The 15,407-nt window shown below is 46.8% G+C and overlaps 1 protein-coding gene across 2 annotated transcripts in view; it reads left to right on the top strand.

Annotated features, from left to right (window-relative positions):
• LOC144752052 (phosphatidylinositol 3,4,5-trisphosphate 5-phosphatase 2-like) overlaps positions 1–15,407 on the top strand; it is a 598,959-nt gene that overhangs the window by 381,579 nt on the left and 201,973 nt on the right. For both annotated transcript variants that reach the window (XM_078640002.1, XM_078640003.1), the window contains exons 14-15: positions 1,557–1,674; positions 11,113–11,209. In XM_078640002.1, coding sequence (XP_078496128.1) covers positions 1,557–1,674; positions 11,113–11,209 — 215 coding nt within the window. The remainder of the gene's footprint in view (positions 1–1,556; positions 1,675–11,112; positions 11,210–15,407) is intronic.

Raw genomic sequence — 15,407 nt, 5'->3', positions numbered from 1 at the left:
ACTTCTGTGAATACCGAAATGAGTAAGTGCCTTCTGTGAATAACAAAATGCTAGTAAGTTTAGGATTTTGTCTTAAGTTAGTTCTGTGAATCGGGCCCCTAGAGTTTTCGAAGGATGTTATTAATAATTCCCTTAATACACATAATACTCTAAGGATGCCCTGGCTCTGCTTTGTGAGGGAAAAGTTACAACATATAGGTCTAGGACACTTCTTTCAAAAACCCTGAAAGAATCCCTCCAAATGCTAAGGTCATTATTAGAGAAGCGTTTTCTACTCGGGGCAATGCGTGTAGTTGTTAACTGCAAGATGGGAGCCTTTTATTTGTGTTTGCCCCCTCACAATTTTATCTATCTTTTTCTACTAATTCATAGATTAGATTTGACTCAACTAGCTTTTCACTATGCACTGTGCACTTTTTGTTGGAGTTTCTTCGTCAAGAAGGATGGGCAATCAAGCTTATGCCTTGCCTGTGTGATAATTCCTCTAGGTAAAGCATGTTGCACTTTTTATTATTTTGCACATTATATAAGTCGGTGAGAACCAGATTTCAGCTTCCATTATTAAGGAACATTCGTCTTTGTTCATATAATGAAGGAACATTCATCCTTGTTTGAATAATGATCGTTTCAATTACTTGCATACATTGGCCACCTCAGATATTTGCATTGCTGTAGTACATTTTATACGGGGTTCTATTGTGATTAGAAATTGTTATGAATGAAATTAGTTTAGGTAGGATTGCTAGTCCTTGACTGTGTTACTTTAATTATCGTTGCTGAAAGATTATGAATTGTTGTTTTAAATCATTCTTTATTGATGTTTTTTTATGAATTGTAAATATTTTTATCTTGACACTTTTATGGTTCTCTGAACCGAAATAAAGTTATTCCTGACTTGACTTGACTCCATTCGTTCCTATGCATGTCCCACGCCCAATGCTAGCTTAGCCATTGCTTCGAAAAAGGGGCAGAGTGTGGTATTTTTTCTAATCTTGCTTCAAAAACTAGTTTCTGCAAAGTCTTGCTAAAAATAACCACTATTTCATGATTCAAATCTAAAGGGTTCTTCCACATGTTTTTGAATTACAGTACTAGAAATATTATTATTATTGTTAGTACTACTAACGTGAATTTTCATAGACTTTTATCACTCATTTTAATAAAAGAATACATTTTAATAAGCTCTTCATTCAACACTTCCTCCATTTCTAAGAGTTGAAAATGACGGGTGTTCCTAACACTCACTTTTATGGTCCTTAATGTATTGACCTCAGACAGATGGATTAGAGGCCTCCCAGTGCCCATACCTTTGACCTGCAGGACACACCAGATGTCAGCAGTGAGCCTTTAATTCACAGGGCCATCTTTCTAGCAGGTGCACTTGACAACAACTTGCTCTTAAGTGGGGGGTTTGTTTTTAAAAAGCAATTGAATACATTAGGAAATGCATGATGTTAATTGTAAAGGGGTGTGTCCTTGTCTCAAGGTTCTTTCACAGCGTCATTGCACGGAAGTCCCACCTTGTCCTCATTTTGTCGAGTGTTTTCTTCTTGAAGGTGGCGGTGCAGTCTCTGTGGAGCATAAAGATGGCAGTGCTGGTGAGGCCTGAGCACGAGCGGCGCATCAGCCACGTCACCACGGCAAGCGTGAAAACTGGGATCGCAAACACACTGGGTATGCCATCATTTCACACAGCCTCCAGACCACTGGGCATTGGAGGGGAGCAGGCTTGGGGAGGAGTCACAGGGGTCTTGAATAACCCTGGGTGGAGTGCTACGCTACGCTCGCGTAATTTGTGAAGTTTGCGCTACTTTGCACTACGCGAATTGCACGTAGCACAGTGCAAACACGCATAGCTTAGCGTGGCAGTCATTTTTTGCTTGCTCGCAGTCCTCAACGTCAAGTTGGCGACCACGAGCGAGCAAAATGCCATCCCGGTGAGATTCTCAACGCGGGAAGGTCAGGTTTCTCATTGCGAGTGATCGCGTATGCTCGCGACCGCTGGCGATGAGAAACTACCAGTCCACGTTGAGAAAGCTGCTGCTCGAATAAAAATCTACTCAAGCGGCAGAAAACGACCGCTTGCACTGTGCAAGATGCGGTTTGCACTGATTGCACAGTGCGGACAAGCATCTGGCACTGTGCAATCAGTGCGAACAGCATTTTGCACAGTGCACTACGCAGTTCGCGTAGCTCGCGTAGTGTGAAGTGCGCTTCGCATAGCTACGCATAGCACTACGATGCGAACTATGCCCAGGGTTAGTCTTGAAGATCTGAATTGGAAGTTGAATCAATGGTATGTTATGGTGATCGAGTGGGCACAGTGAGTCAGATTCATATTTCATGCATGCGACCTCGGCCAATCCTACTGGAAGGAGACATGACAAAAGGGTTTGCGGCGTCTGTGTGGTTGAAACACCTGAAGCACGTAAGACGCCCTGGGAACCTTTAGGATGTACACAGTGTTTCTTCACTGGGCAGTATTACATCAAAAATGCCAGTGCTGCCAATGACATTACAAAACAAGCATTTGTAATGCATTACGTCTCTTAATTGCGAGATTTTGAGCTATTTTCATTCTAACTGGCAATGCTTTTAATAATATTAAACGGCATTGTCATTTACAAAACCAATAGGTCAAACCTTTGCAACAAAAAAACCTAATGTATTGCAGAGCACGGTGTCCGTGAAGCAGGCTCCGCTTTCACCGATAAAGTAAAAAAAAGAACAACAAAAAACAGCGAGGTTTCCCTGAACCAGGCAGCGCACTCAACATTATAGTTCAAAAAATAAAAATTAAATTGAGTGTGGTGTCCCTAAAGCGGGCGCCGTGCTCAGCATGCTAGTTTATTAAAAAAGGTGAAAGAAAGCGCGGTGTCCCTGAAGCGGACACACATTCTAAACAGTAATTTTTAAAAATGCTCCCCTTGTGCCGTGAGTGCTGTGGGTGTAAGAGCCGGCCACTTTTAAAGTTAGAGCGGCATAGCGCTGCATACGAAAAGCAGCTACCATTGTCCTGTGTGGGCATGCTGCAAATACAAAAAGCAGCCCCCATTGTCCCCGTTGGTCAATAAACAAAATAGTGCTCACCCACTTATAACGCAGACCTTGTAACAAACCAAGTAAATGTCCTGTCGTTATGGGAGGTAACAAATGCAGACAAGGCGGTTCCAAGGAGGGACTAACAAGCCATTTACTATTGAGAAGACAGCATTTACGAAGGACAATGACACAAGACAATGACAAATATGGGCAGAAAGTAGGTGAGGCTTCCAGTGTATACTCCAATACAGCATGCCTCGCAGAGCGAGCAGTGCATGTGTGCTGCCTTCAGGGTCGACCTAAAAACTACTAACCATCACGCTTCTACAAGTGAGACCATGCAGACAAATCTAGGTCCCCAAAGCTATACAAACGGCTTTGATGGCAGGTATTAGTATTTATCAATCTATATTGAATTATTAAACAACTGTTTTTGTGCTCATCTCAAAATTAGATGGACACTGCCACCATGTGGCCGACTGTATAAGTGCCAGTGTTGACAATTAAATGCCAGTGCCGGGCACCAGAAACCACCGGCTCAAATTAAGCACTGGGATGGTGGCATGGTCACCATAAAATGTAGAAATCTTATTCTCTGGTAATTACCAAAAAAGTGGGAAAGGCACATATGAAGACTTCTGGTCCTTATTAAGGAGTGTTTACCAACAAAAGCTGCTAGATGATCTGTCTATATATGTATGTTCTTATTTTATTGGCTAACAAATCAGTTTGATGAGAATGCTAAACAAAAGTACAATAGCTGTACATTTTACAACTGTAGAGCAGGTGAATGGGGTGGCTAACAAAGACGAAAAAGAAATCCATAGCAAAGAGGATCCTACGTACCTTCATGTGAACGATCACAGCAGAGACAGGCGTTTGACGAACATATCTAAACCTAATGTGATGCAACAGCAGCGACATATGTCAATATGTTTGATGGATGTGTTGAGCATTCATGCCTCTGCACCTTCATGTACCCAGAAGTACCTCTTTAGGGCTCTTCTACAGTCCTTGAGCAGGGTGCATGATTAGACGGCTGGTTAAATTGAATTTTACCAATGTGAGAAGTTGGCCTGATATATGATGCTCACTAGTTCTAGTGATCACCTTGTATCAGTCTAAACAACCCTTATGGTGATTGGTTGTAAGTCAACCTTATAGACCAGCTATCCTAATGGTAGCATGGACAAAGCAGTCTTGAGCTAAACTCTTTTGGCATGTGAAGCCAGCTGTTTTACCACAATATAACCCCTTGAATACCAGATGAAAGGACACCACACTGGTTGTTATGAAAATAAACAATATATTTATTAATAACAACACCTCTGAACTCTTTATGAGGTCAGAGGGCTAAGCACATGACAATCTCTTACGAAAAATACTACAAGTTGCACAAAATTACAATGGTGCCCTAGGGGCACGACAAACCATATACAAAGTAAGTGGAATGTGAGAGTCGATAAAAGGAATGGAGCTGTCCAGAGGCTGTAGGATCGATGGGACCACGCTACACTAACTTCAGGTAAGTAATAGGAGGCCCACGGAACGCGTGTGCAGAGTGTGAACTCACACGCGAGATGCGTAACACCGTCTATGGACAGTACAGTTCAAGTTAAAGGTGAGTACGTACAATCCTGACTAGTTAGGACAACAACGACTGTGGAATTGGACAATTAGGACAGTTAGACTACCCTTGAGCACCGAAATGCTCTCGTTACCTCACCCACGGGCTGCGGGTGCATAGGTGCCAAAGTGTGTCGGGTTCTCGCGTTGAAGTCAATGGAGCCTGAAAGAAAAGATGCTGCAGGCGACCAGGAGGAAGATGTCCGGTGCGATCCAAGGGTGGATCGGTGAAGAAGAGGACCTGAAAGCAGAGGGGACAGTGTTCAAAGTCACTAGCCAGTGACCGGTGTGGAACCAGGAAGGAACCAGGCGCTGTCGTCGCGATCAGGTGAAGAGTGGACGCTTGACTCTGCAGCCACGTGGACCAGGAGGTGTCTTCGACAACCAGGATGGAGGCACGAGCTGTCCCACGCAGGCTCTCGCTGTCGGCGGTGTCGGATCCGGAATTGGAGTCAACAGGCCTTGGCAAAGGCAACCCACGCGGTGAGTGAAGAAAGCGTCTGGTGCGGATTAGGAGAGTCCGGGGTGCCCCTCTTTTGGAAGGGAGCAAGGGCCAGTCTGGAGCAACCAGACCAGCAGAAATGATTCAAAGGTTCGTCGTCTAGGAGGCCACTAGCCAGCCGGCAAGTGACCAGACAACGCGTCGAGCAGCAAACAAGCAGAAGGGCCCCACGCAGATCTCGTGGATGCTGGAGGGCTGATCTTCGGTGCAGGGGCTGCTCGGGGCTGGGGCTTCTCAATCCCCAAAGCACTTGGTTGAGTTTACCTCGGGAGTCGTGCTGGAAGCAAAGTGCAGGTTCGTTTAAGATGGCCGGTCCCACGTGTCTCGTCGCACCCACGGGTCTCAGCTTTGCTGCAGATGTGAGTTGAGGTCGGAGAGGTCTGGGAATCCGGGTCTCCTAGGGCTCTGAAGTCTGGATCCTCGGGGAAGGCAACAAAGTGAAGCCGCTGGACGCTTGATGGTGCCTGCAGTTGCAGGGTGGACACTCCTTGCCCACAAGGGAGATTCTTCAGTCTTCTGTGGAGCAGAACGTCGAAGGCCAGAGTATCTTCTTGTTGAATAGTTCAGGATAATCTAATTTGGAATGGGACCAGCTCCTACCTTTATTCTCCTAAAGGGGGCTGCACTACTGACTAGGTCCCTCCACTGGGTGGGACCAGGAAGGGGGGTGGTTACACCCCCTATCCTTTGTCCGGCTTCCCGCCAGAGCTGGGGCAGGGATGCCCCAGCAACTGGTTTGAACCGGTGTATGCACAGGGCACCTTGTGTGCCCCAGGCATGTCTCATTCCTTTCAGGCCTCCCTACCTCAATACACAAAATCCTGTCTGGGGTGGTGCTAGCACCTCACAAGGCAGGAAACCCTTTGTCCAAGCCATTCTCGCTGGAAGGACTCCCAGCAGCAGGAGGTCAGACTTGTGTCTGTGGTGGCAGCATCCATTTTGTAATGCTGAGGCTCGAGTTAACTTTAACCGGGGTTCACAGTTACATACATGTCGTGTCCCTCTAGAAGGGTGGAATGCTACCCCCGTCGCCAGAATTGGCGAGGGGGTAGTATTCCAAATCGTATGACACCTTACTCGACATGTTTTGATAATGTTATACCAGAGTTAGCATTTAACCGCGAGATTGATAATGCACTTAAGAGTATATGGTATAGCGTTATCATGGAACAGCTATTAGGACTTGGTTCCGCAAGCTGCAAACGGGCTCAGCTCATGCCAGAGCACCATCTCACATAATTCCAAGCACTCTGCCTTCAGGATTGATAAGGCCTGCCATAGGAGTGACTGATAGGAGGATATGTGTCCATTTTAGGGTTAGATATAGGTATACTATATCTACAGCAAAGGGTGATTACACCACCTTGCCCCAGCTGTCATTCAGCCAGTTGTGTCAGATTTAGATGGCCAGCCAGGGGTGGCATAATACATGCTTCAGCCCCTGGTAGGCCCTGGGTACACCTATGCCCTGGGTACAGGGACTGATAAGATGGCCCAGTACCAATTGGTAAATGCACCTAAAGTACATGGTTGTCAATTTAGAGAGAGAACAGCTAGGCTGTGGGTCTGATTAGCAGGCCCACAGCCAGGTAAAGTCGTAAACCAGTGAAGCAAAAAGCAAAAATCTGGGGTGACCATAGGATTGCAGACCCCACTCTCCTACAACCAACACTTCACAGATTAACAATATTAAACTGAAAACATTCAGCATGATAAATATCACAATGTTTTGGGAAGTTAGCAGGTCTGACAAATTAAGGGCACACGCAAACATGTTGTTGAACATTCTGTCACATTCTGCAATCCTTAAACACACTGGAAGTCTGTTAACCTGTTGTCTTGACTGGAGCTGTAAAGTTCAGAGTCACCCATAGGGATAACATTGCAGTATCTGTATAATGAATGGACCTTACAAGTTATTATGTAAATTCTTTTCAGATATAAGATTCCCATATAGTGCCCAACATCAAGAACCTGATGCTTCTTTGTTTCTGGATACGACATTCATCCGTTCCAGGAGCCAATACTTCCAGGAAATACTATTTAAATAACAAATGGCTCATGACTTGCATTTATTCTTAAACAAGAATTTTTGTAACTTTGAAGACCAACATAAATGGGTGGTGAAGAATCAATGTATGGTTTCTGTTGGACTTTGACTGTACTGTAAGAGTGTAAGTCCTCAGCTCCGCCACCGACACCTGGGATGACCTTGAACAACTCCTTCACTGAGATAGGTCCTCAGCTCCGCCACCGACACCTGGGATGACCTTGAACACCTCCTTCACTGAGATAAGTCCTCAGCTATGCCACTGACACCTGGGTTGACCTTGGGCACCTCCTTCACTGAGATAAGTCCTCAGCTATGCCACCGACACCTGGGATGATCTTGAGCACCTCCTTCATTGAGATAAGTCCTCAGCTCCGCCACCGACACCTGGGATGACCTTGAGCACCTCCTTCACTGAGATAAGTCCTCAGCTCTGCCACCGACACCTGGGATGACCTTGAGCACCTCCTTCACTGAGATAAGTCCTCAGCTATGCCACCGACACCTGGGATGACCTTGAGCACCTCCTTCACTGAGATAAGTCCTCAGCTATGGCACCGACACCTGGGATGCTCTTGAGCACCTCCTTCACTGAGATAAGTCCTCAGCTATGGCACAGACACCTGGGATGACCTTGAGCACCTCCTTCATTGAGATAAGTCCTCAGCTCCGCCACCGACACCTGGGATGACCTTGAGCACCTCCTTCACTGAGATAAGTCCTCAGCTCCGCCACCGACACCTGGGATGACCTTGAGCACCTCCTTCACTGAGATAAGTCCTCAGCTATGCCACCGACACCTGGGATGACCTTGAGCACCTCCTTCATTGAGATAAGTCCTCAGCTCCGCCACCGACACCTGGGATGACCTTGAGCACCTCCTTCATTGAGATAAGTCCTCAGCTCCGCCACCGACACCTGGGATGACCTTGAGCACCTCCTTCACTGAGATAAGTCCTCAGCTATGGCACAGACACCTGGGATGACCTTGAGCACCTCCTTCACTGAGATAAGTCCTCAGCTATGCCACCGACACCTGGGTTGACCTTGAGCACCTCCTTCACTGAGATAAGTCCTCAACTCCGCCACCGACACCTGGGATGACCTTGAGCACCTCCTTCACTGAGATAAGTCCTCAGCTATGGCACAGACACCTGGGATGACCTTGAGCACCTCCTTCACTGAGATAAGTCCTCAGCTCTGCCACCGACACCTGGGATGACCTTGAGCACCTCCTTCACTGAGATAAGTCCTCAGCTATGCCACTGACACCTGGGTTGACCTTGAGCACCTCCTTCATTGAGATAAGTCCTCAGCTATGGCACAGACACCTGGGATGACCTTGAGCACCTCCTTCACTGAGATAAGTCCTCAGCTATGGCACAGACACCTGGGATGACCTTGAGCACCTCCTTCACTGAGATAAGTCCTCAGCTATGGCACAGACACCTGGGATGACCTTGAGCACCTCCTTCACTGAGATAAGTCCTCAGCTATGGCACAGACACCTGGGATGACCTTGAGCACCTCCTTCACTGAGATAAGTCCTCAGCTCCGCCACCGACACCTGGGATGCTCTTGAGCACCTCCTTCATTGACATCTGGCATCATCTTGATCATTGCTCCAGCTTGTTCATTTATCTATTTATCTGTATTGCAGTCAATGCTAACAAAGTCTACACTCGACACCTTAGCGGGTCTACGCTCCTCAACCAGAGCACAGCGGAGAAGAGCCAACATTTAATCTTCAACAAAGTCACTTTTTACCCCATGCTCGAATGAGAGCAGGGACTGGATAAGATGAATATAAGCAGGCAGGGTATTCAAGGCTTTTGGGTGGAGAACCGCAAACCTTCTATCCCCAGGAGAATGACCTGGTCGGAGACACAACCAGTAAAGGCTAGTCCCCCAAAAAAGCAGAGGGACCTTGAGGGCTGATACTGAATCAATTTACTCAGAATCAGTGGAAGTTGAGTCTATGGAACCATTTGAAACAGGCAGAAAGTGCCCTCCAGTGCCAGCCAGTGCACAGAGACTGGATGCCTCGTTCTCCAGCTGTAGCCACCCTCGCGTCAGCATTCTGAATCATTTGGAGCCGCAGCATTTGTGGCTGGCGCAGACTCCAAAGAGGGCTTTTGCAAAGTTCAACTCTGAATTAACTAAATACCCACAGTAACTTTTTGAGACTTGCTAGGCGGAAGTGGGAACTCCTCGCAGCTCTCAATCTTTAAATTATATCCTTTCTCACAGATCTTCTCTAGGCGCTGAGGCAGAGGGTTCTGTCTTTATTGATACAAACAAATCAGAAGGCTGAGGATGGGTTGGGAGAGTTGGAGTTCAAGGATGGGCTACAGACCAAGGGATCAAATGCCAAGCAACCTTGATAAAATTCATAATACAAAACAACGTTAGGGGATCGTTGGCCCATTGCAAGAATAATAGGGCAACCTTAGCATGTCTAAACTTAGCCTGTTTTAAAATACCTACTAAAGAACTACGCCTGGGTGATACCATCCCCTCAGCTACTCTCAACAGATTCTGTAAAACCGTGGGGATGATTTCAGGATGACGTGTACACCTGAAGCATACAAGTAAACTTTCATGGCTTGGGACCAGATTACACCCAGTGATAACCTCACAACAGGGGAATTAGAGAGAAGACCAGTTTATCCACCCTGTCAACGGGCACTGTAGAAACCGAGGAAGTATTTCTAGTCACACTCAACACTCCCCCTCGAAAGCAAGATCTGAACCATCTCTACGACAACTCTTTTGACCCCACTAAAGAAACTTGATGTTGTCTTACATTAAGAGCTACCACACCGCTTGTCTCTGACAGATTTGACATCATGGGGCATATGTAGGTAGGCTTTTGCGAATCACAAACGGTGCTTTGGTATGTAGGTGCACATTAGCAAAATAAGGAATCGCAAAAATTGCGATTCCTTATTTTGCTCAAGCATTTAAGGAATCGCAATTTTGCGATTCCTTAAATGCTATGTAGGAGTGAATTTTAAGATGCGATTTTGGCTTAAGGAATCGCAAAATACCACCTACTCCAAGTAGATGGTATTTTGCGATTTCCTTTCAAAATGCATTTTAAAAAAAATACAAAGTGCCATGTGGCGCACAGACATGCCCTTAGGGCATGTATGTGCACCACATGTACTTAGAGGCACATTCCAGGGGTGCAACAGGTGTCCTTTGGACACCCTGGCACCCTTGGAATTGCGATTCTCAAATTGCGATTTTCTCATAGAAAATCGCAATTTGAGAATGTATCCCCATTCATTCCTATGGGCCTCTTAGCCCATAGGAATGAATGGGACACTCATTCCTTAATTGTGATTCGCAATTTGCTAATCGCAATTAAGGAATGTTAGAGATTCGCAAAACAATTGCGAATTTTCACCTGCATTCCATTTTGCTATTCTCAAATAGCGATTCCTTAAAAATCGCTATTTGGGAATCGCAAAATGGAAATTACCTACATATGCCCCCATGAGAACTATCTCACCATTATCAGCAAATGCAGAATGCCACCCCAGACATGGGCCAGTCTAGCGTCTTTCGCGTACCAGAGGCAAAACTCTGACTGGTCAGAGTCTAGGAAGTCATGTAAGTTCGGGAAGTTCTTGAGATGTTCACCTACAACCTACTCTAAGGCCCTTAAATAGGCAAGACAAGGCGGCAATAGGATAATAGTTTTTTCATGCCTAGATGTAATGATGGTGTAGGTTACAGACCAGTAATATTTATTTGTCCATCATTGAGGGTATGGCCTGCACAGTAGAGTCTCTCAGGTGGATGAGTGAAGTCTTATATTTTATTTCACGTTGCGTGAATCTTTCACTCCTAAGTCCTACTGACGCAGTCGCTCTTTCCTTCACAGGGAACAAAGGTGCGGTGGGCGTGTCCTTCCTCTTCAATGGCACCTCCTTTGGGTTTGTCAACTGCCACCTGGCTTCGGGGCCCGAGAAGACATCACGGTAAGCATTTCCATTCCTTTCATTGTTTGACACTTCTGTCCTGCTCCCACAACCCCCCAAGAGTCCTGGTCTGGCCTTTCCATTCACAAATCTATTTCATACTAAATAGAAAAAAAATAGGATGTAGCAATCACATTTTAACTTACATTTTACTGACTTTACCCCAGCCTTACTCACGATTCTGGAAAGTTCTCAATTTGCCAAGCTCTACCTCTGACCTATGAAGGGAAAATAACCAAGACATAAGGAGGCTATCTCCGAAGAAGGCTCCTCCGCTCTGCCCTGTCCTTCTCCTTTTGCCGACTCTGTCAGTATGCACATGTGGCAGCGATAACAATTAGTGGCGAGGCAGCCCTTTAAACCTACTCCTGGCAGGAAGAGTCACGCACTGGCTTGTCCCAACTTATTAAATTTGTTCTACCAGTCTCCTGCATCTAGGACCTTCCACCATACACGTGGGACATGTATGTTGGATATCTATGTCTCCTCTCTGTTCGTGGAGGTGTGTGAGGTATATGTGATACATGTGGCCACGGCACACCAGATTCCATTTTGTGTTTCCAGTCTCCAAGGTGTACCTAAGATGGCGACTGCGAGAGAGCCCGGACAGCAGATGTGAATTTCAGGGCTTTGCCCGGCCATTCCATGGATCCTTTGCAGTGGGTCAGACATATCAGTGTGGAGGAAAAAACCTGAAGCTTAGGAATTTCCCTTAACCTTTCCTGGCCTATTGTTTATTGAAATGCCTACCCCCAGAGGTTAACAGGTAGTTAAGTGTAGCAACCTCCCGCTCTCTCATATCCTTAGGTTTGATCTCTCCTGACCAGAGACCCCCAGCTCCACAGCACCTTTCTTCTGACACCTGACAACAAATACCATGGCTAGACCAGAGTGAGTGAGAAAGCAAACGGAAGGAACTGTCCAGACCTGCCTGTTGGATTACATAGCTGCCGTCCGCTACTTTGATATAAAGATGGGACGGAAACTTCAGCCACAATCTGGAGTCTCCACTCCAGTGGCAACTGAGTAAGGGGCATATTCGAATGTCGGGTGGATCGTTGGTGGCGATCCGCCCGACATTCTCTCCCACCCGCATGCCATTTCCCCCGCCATATTACTATGGCGGGGGGACCCCGGCGGATGGAAAGACCGTCCGCCGGTTTTCCGCCTGGTCGATGGCGGAAAAGGTTTCAATATGGCAGCAGTGTCTGTTAGACACCGCCATCCATATCAGGATGCATGTGGGGATTTACCTTTCCGCCACAGAAAGGCATGCAGTCTTTTACATTGGGGGCCCATAGCCGGCCCCCAGGTTTTCCGGGGGGGTGGAGGGTGCACATGGGGAATACCTATGGTTCCCCCCTGCATTTGCATGCACAACATGGCAGGCACTGGCGGGGCCTGCCACGTTGTGAATGCAAATGCACAACATGCATTTTTGGCATTGTGGTGGCGGCAGTGCTAAAAGCAATACCCGCCGCAATGTTGAAAATGCAGGATACGCCCGTCAGTGTGGCGTGCGCATCCTAATCACCCCCACGGGACTGCCGCACTTATGGCGGGATTCCCTTTTTACATCGGGATGGCGGGCGGACAAAGTCCGCCCGCCATCCAAATGATGCCCTAAGTCTCTATGTACCAAGATTTGGGTAACTACCACCAAATGCCCTTGCCAGTTTCAGGTCCAGATCCCTGGGGACTTCAACTAAGACTGCTAGGAGGGGCTGCAGACCTTGCTTCGAGGGAGAGAGCGAATCAGTTGCTCAGAAGGGGCATTGGAGAGGCTCAGCAGGAGTAGGGCCATAAAGGAGCCAAGCCAGGATGAACCAAAAGCATCTCTTCAGAAAGAAAAGGCGGCCAGGCGTCACTCTCTTTGGGTGAAGTCCAGATATCCTGAACTGTCCACACAGTGTGACCTGAACTGTGTGTTACAGGGTACTTTCCAATGAATTGAGGAATGTGAGGTGCTGAGGATTCTAAGCTGCACGTGAAGGAAAAGGTAAGCGCTCGCGGTGAATGTCAGTTGAAAGGTCGGAGTAATGTAAGAAAATAATACGACTTGAAAACGATCTTCAACTAATACTGTTCCGCTTCACCACTCCTTATGTCTTTCGGCTTACTGCTTGAACAAACCCAACAGCGTATAGAGGTGAATACATTTCGAAATAAAATCTCCCAGAGGTTCAGAACGTTGCGGGAAAGTGAAGAAATATCCCATCCTCGTCGCCAAATGTAACAGGGTACTTTCCAATGAATTGAGGAAGACAGGTTTATAATCGAAGTCTTCTTTTATTATGAAATCTTCACTGCAACGCTCCTACACTCCAGCCCGAGTTAGAGGCACAGCGCAACTGCCAAGCCTCGAATCTCTCAATCAGAATCTTCCCCCAAACATTCCAATACCAAAGAGTACAAGTAAATAACAGAACATCTACATTCTATATACTAAGAACCATAGAATATAACACTGTGGGTCTCCGGTATCGGATGGTACTGGGAACTGTACCCGAGTTCTGTCATGAAGACAAGCGCCAAACACTACCACGGCACAGAAGACGCCAGAATGAACTCTGCTGTTGGTTTGTTGAGTTCTGAGTCTCTAACCTCCCTGAGTAAGCCTTAGACTGCTCCATTCAGTATCCTGAAGCAACATTACTTGGTGCTCAGGTTTGAGTAGAATAGTGAGGTTAAGCCTCAGGAAATCAGTGATGAAAGCATCTGATTGTCACAATACTAGCACGTTAACCCCTGGTGCTCCTGAAAAAGTTACACTCCGGTAGAGATTGACCAATCAGAGCGCGGAAGAACATTCAGAATTCCTGCAACAACCTCTTACTGGCCAATCTGTGCACCCTATCACGCCCTTCCTCATCAATAATTCACAGTACGAGGCATAAAAACCGCAATAGAGGACGTTGGGCAGACTTAAAACAACAATATGTGTTCGTGAAATTGACTGATATACTACTGGTTTTAAGCATTGTTGAAGCACTTATATGTGATTGTCAGAAGGGCAAATTCCAGTGTGGGTTTGGGTCTGCTGTGCTGTTTAGTGTGCAGCATGTCACCTTCATTGTGCTTTAATGCAACCAATCCTGCATAAGGTACTACATATATACTTCTGCTGCTTGTTTTCTTCCTTTTCTGGATGCTATACAATTGTTGAGTTACAGAAAGACATGACTCTATTTCATTTTCAGTTTCACGCCACAGAGATGTCTTGCTTCTACATCTTTATCTAATGTTGATCTTGTATCTCTAGGGCATTTTCAGCAATCCTTATGCATGCAATATTTCTGCAGCTATCCGGATTCTGTGTCTCTTCAGTCTGTTACCTTCTGCTTCGCTTCTGAACTCACTTCTGTGCTGCATTCCCTTCTCATACCTTTTCGTCTCCTATGTTCTGCTTTTATGTCCTTGCACACAACTTGTTCTGTTTTCAAAGTCTATGCTAGCTGTAGGAAATCTGCGTTTCTACGTGGTCACCCACAATTTTTCACTTTTTGCTGGACTTGGTATTTTTGCTGGCTCTAAAACACAGTGCATTTTACTTTACTTTTAACCAGGAGTAGAGTGCTGGTTCTCCCCCTTTAAACATGATTATATTGGCATATTCCTAATTTGCACATATAGGGCCTCATTATGATTGCGGATAATCTGCATACTCCCGGCCGGCGGAAGCCACCGCCGGCCCGGAGTATGCGGATTATCCGCCGCAGTGAAATAGAAGACCCACCGCCAGATTAGGATGGCGGTGGGAGTGCGGTTGGACCAGCGGCGGACGGCAGGTCCGTCCGCCGCTGATCCGCGGGGTGGGGAGGGCTATTTGGTGACGGTGTCTGCAAGACACCGTCAGCCAAATTAGGAATTGCACGGACACATGCTTTTCCGCGGCGGCTTTTCCGCCGTGGAAAAGCATGTGGACTTTGGCTTTTGGGGGCCCGTTGCGGGCCCCCAGGGTTTCGGGGGGTAGGGGGTGCACATGGGGGGTACCTATGGTACCCCCCAACATTTACATGCACAAAGCGGCAGGCACCGCGCGGTGCCTGCCGCTTTGTGCATGTAAATGTAATACATGCATTTTTGACATTGCGGTGGGTGCTGCTTCAAGCAGCACCCGCAGCAATGTTATTCATACAGGATGTGACCGCCAGGGTGGCAGTCACATCGTAATTTGCATGGAGGGACCGCCTCTGCC

This window comes from Lissotriton helveticus, chromosome 4_2, assembly GCF_964261635.1.
Source record: "Lissotriton helveticus chromosome 4_2, aLisHel1.1, whole genome shotgun sequence".
Lineage (NCBI taxonomy): Eukaryota > Metazoa > Chordata > Amphibia > Caudata > Salamandridae > Lissotriton > Lissotriton helveticus.
This window is presented reverse-complemented; position numbering and strand designations above follow the sequence as displayed.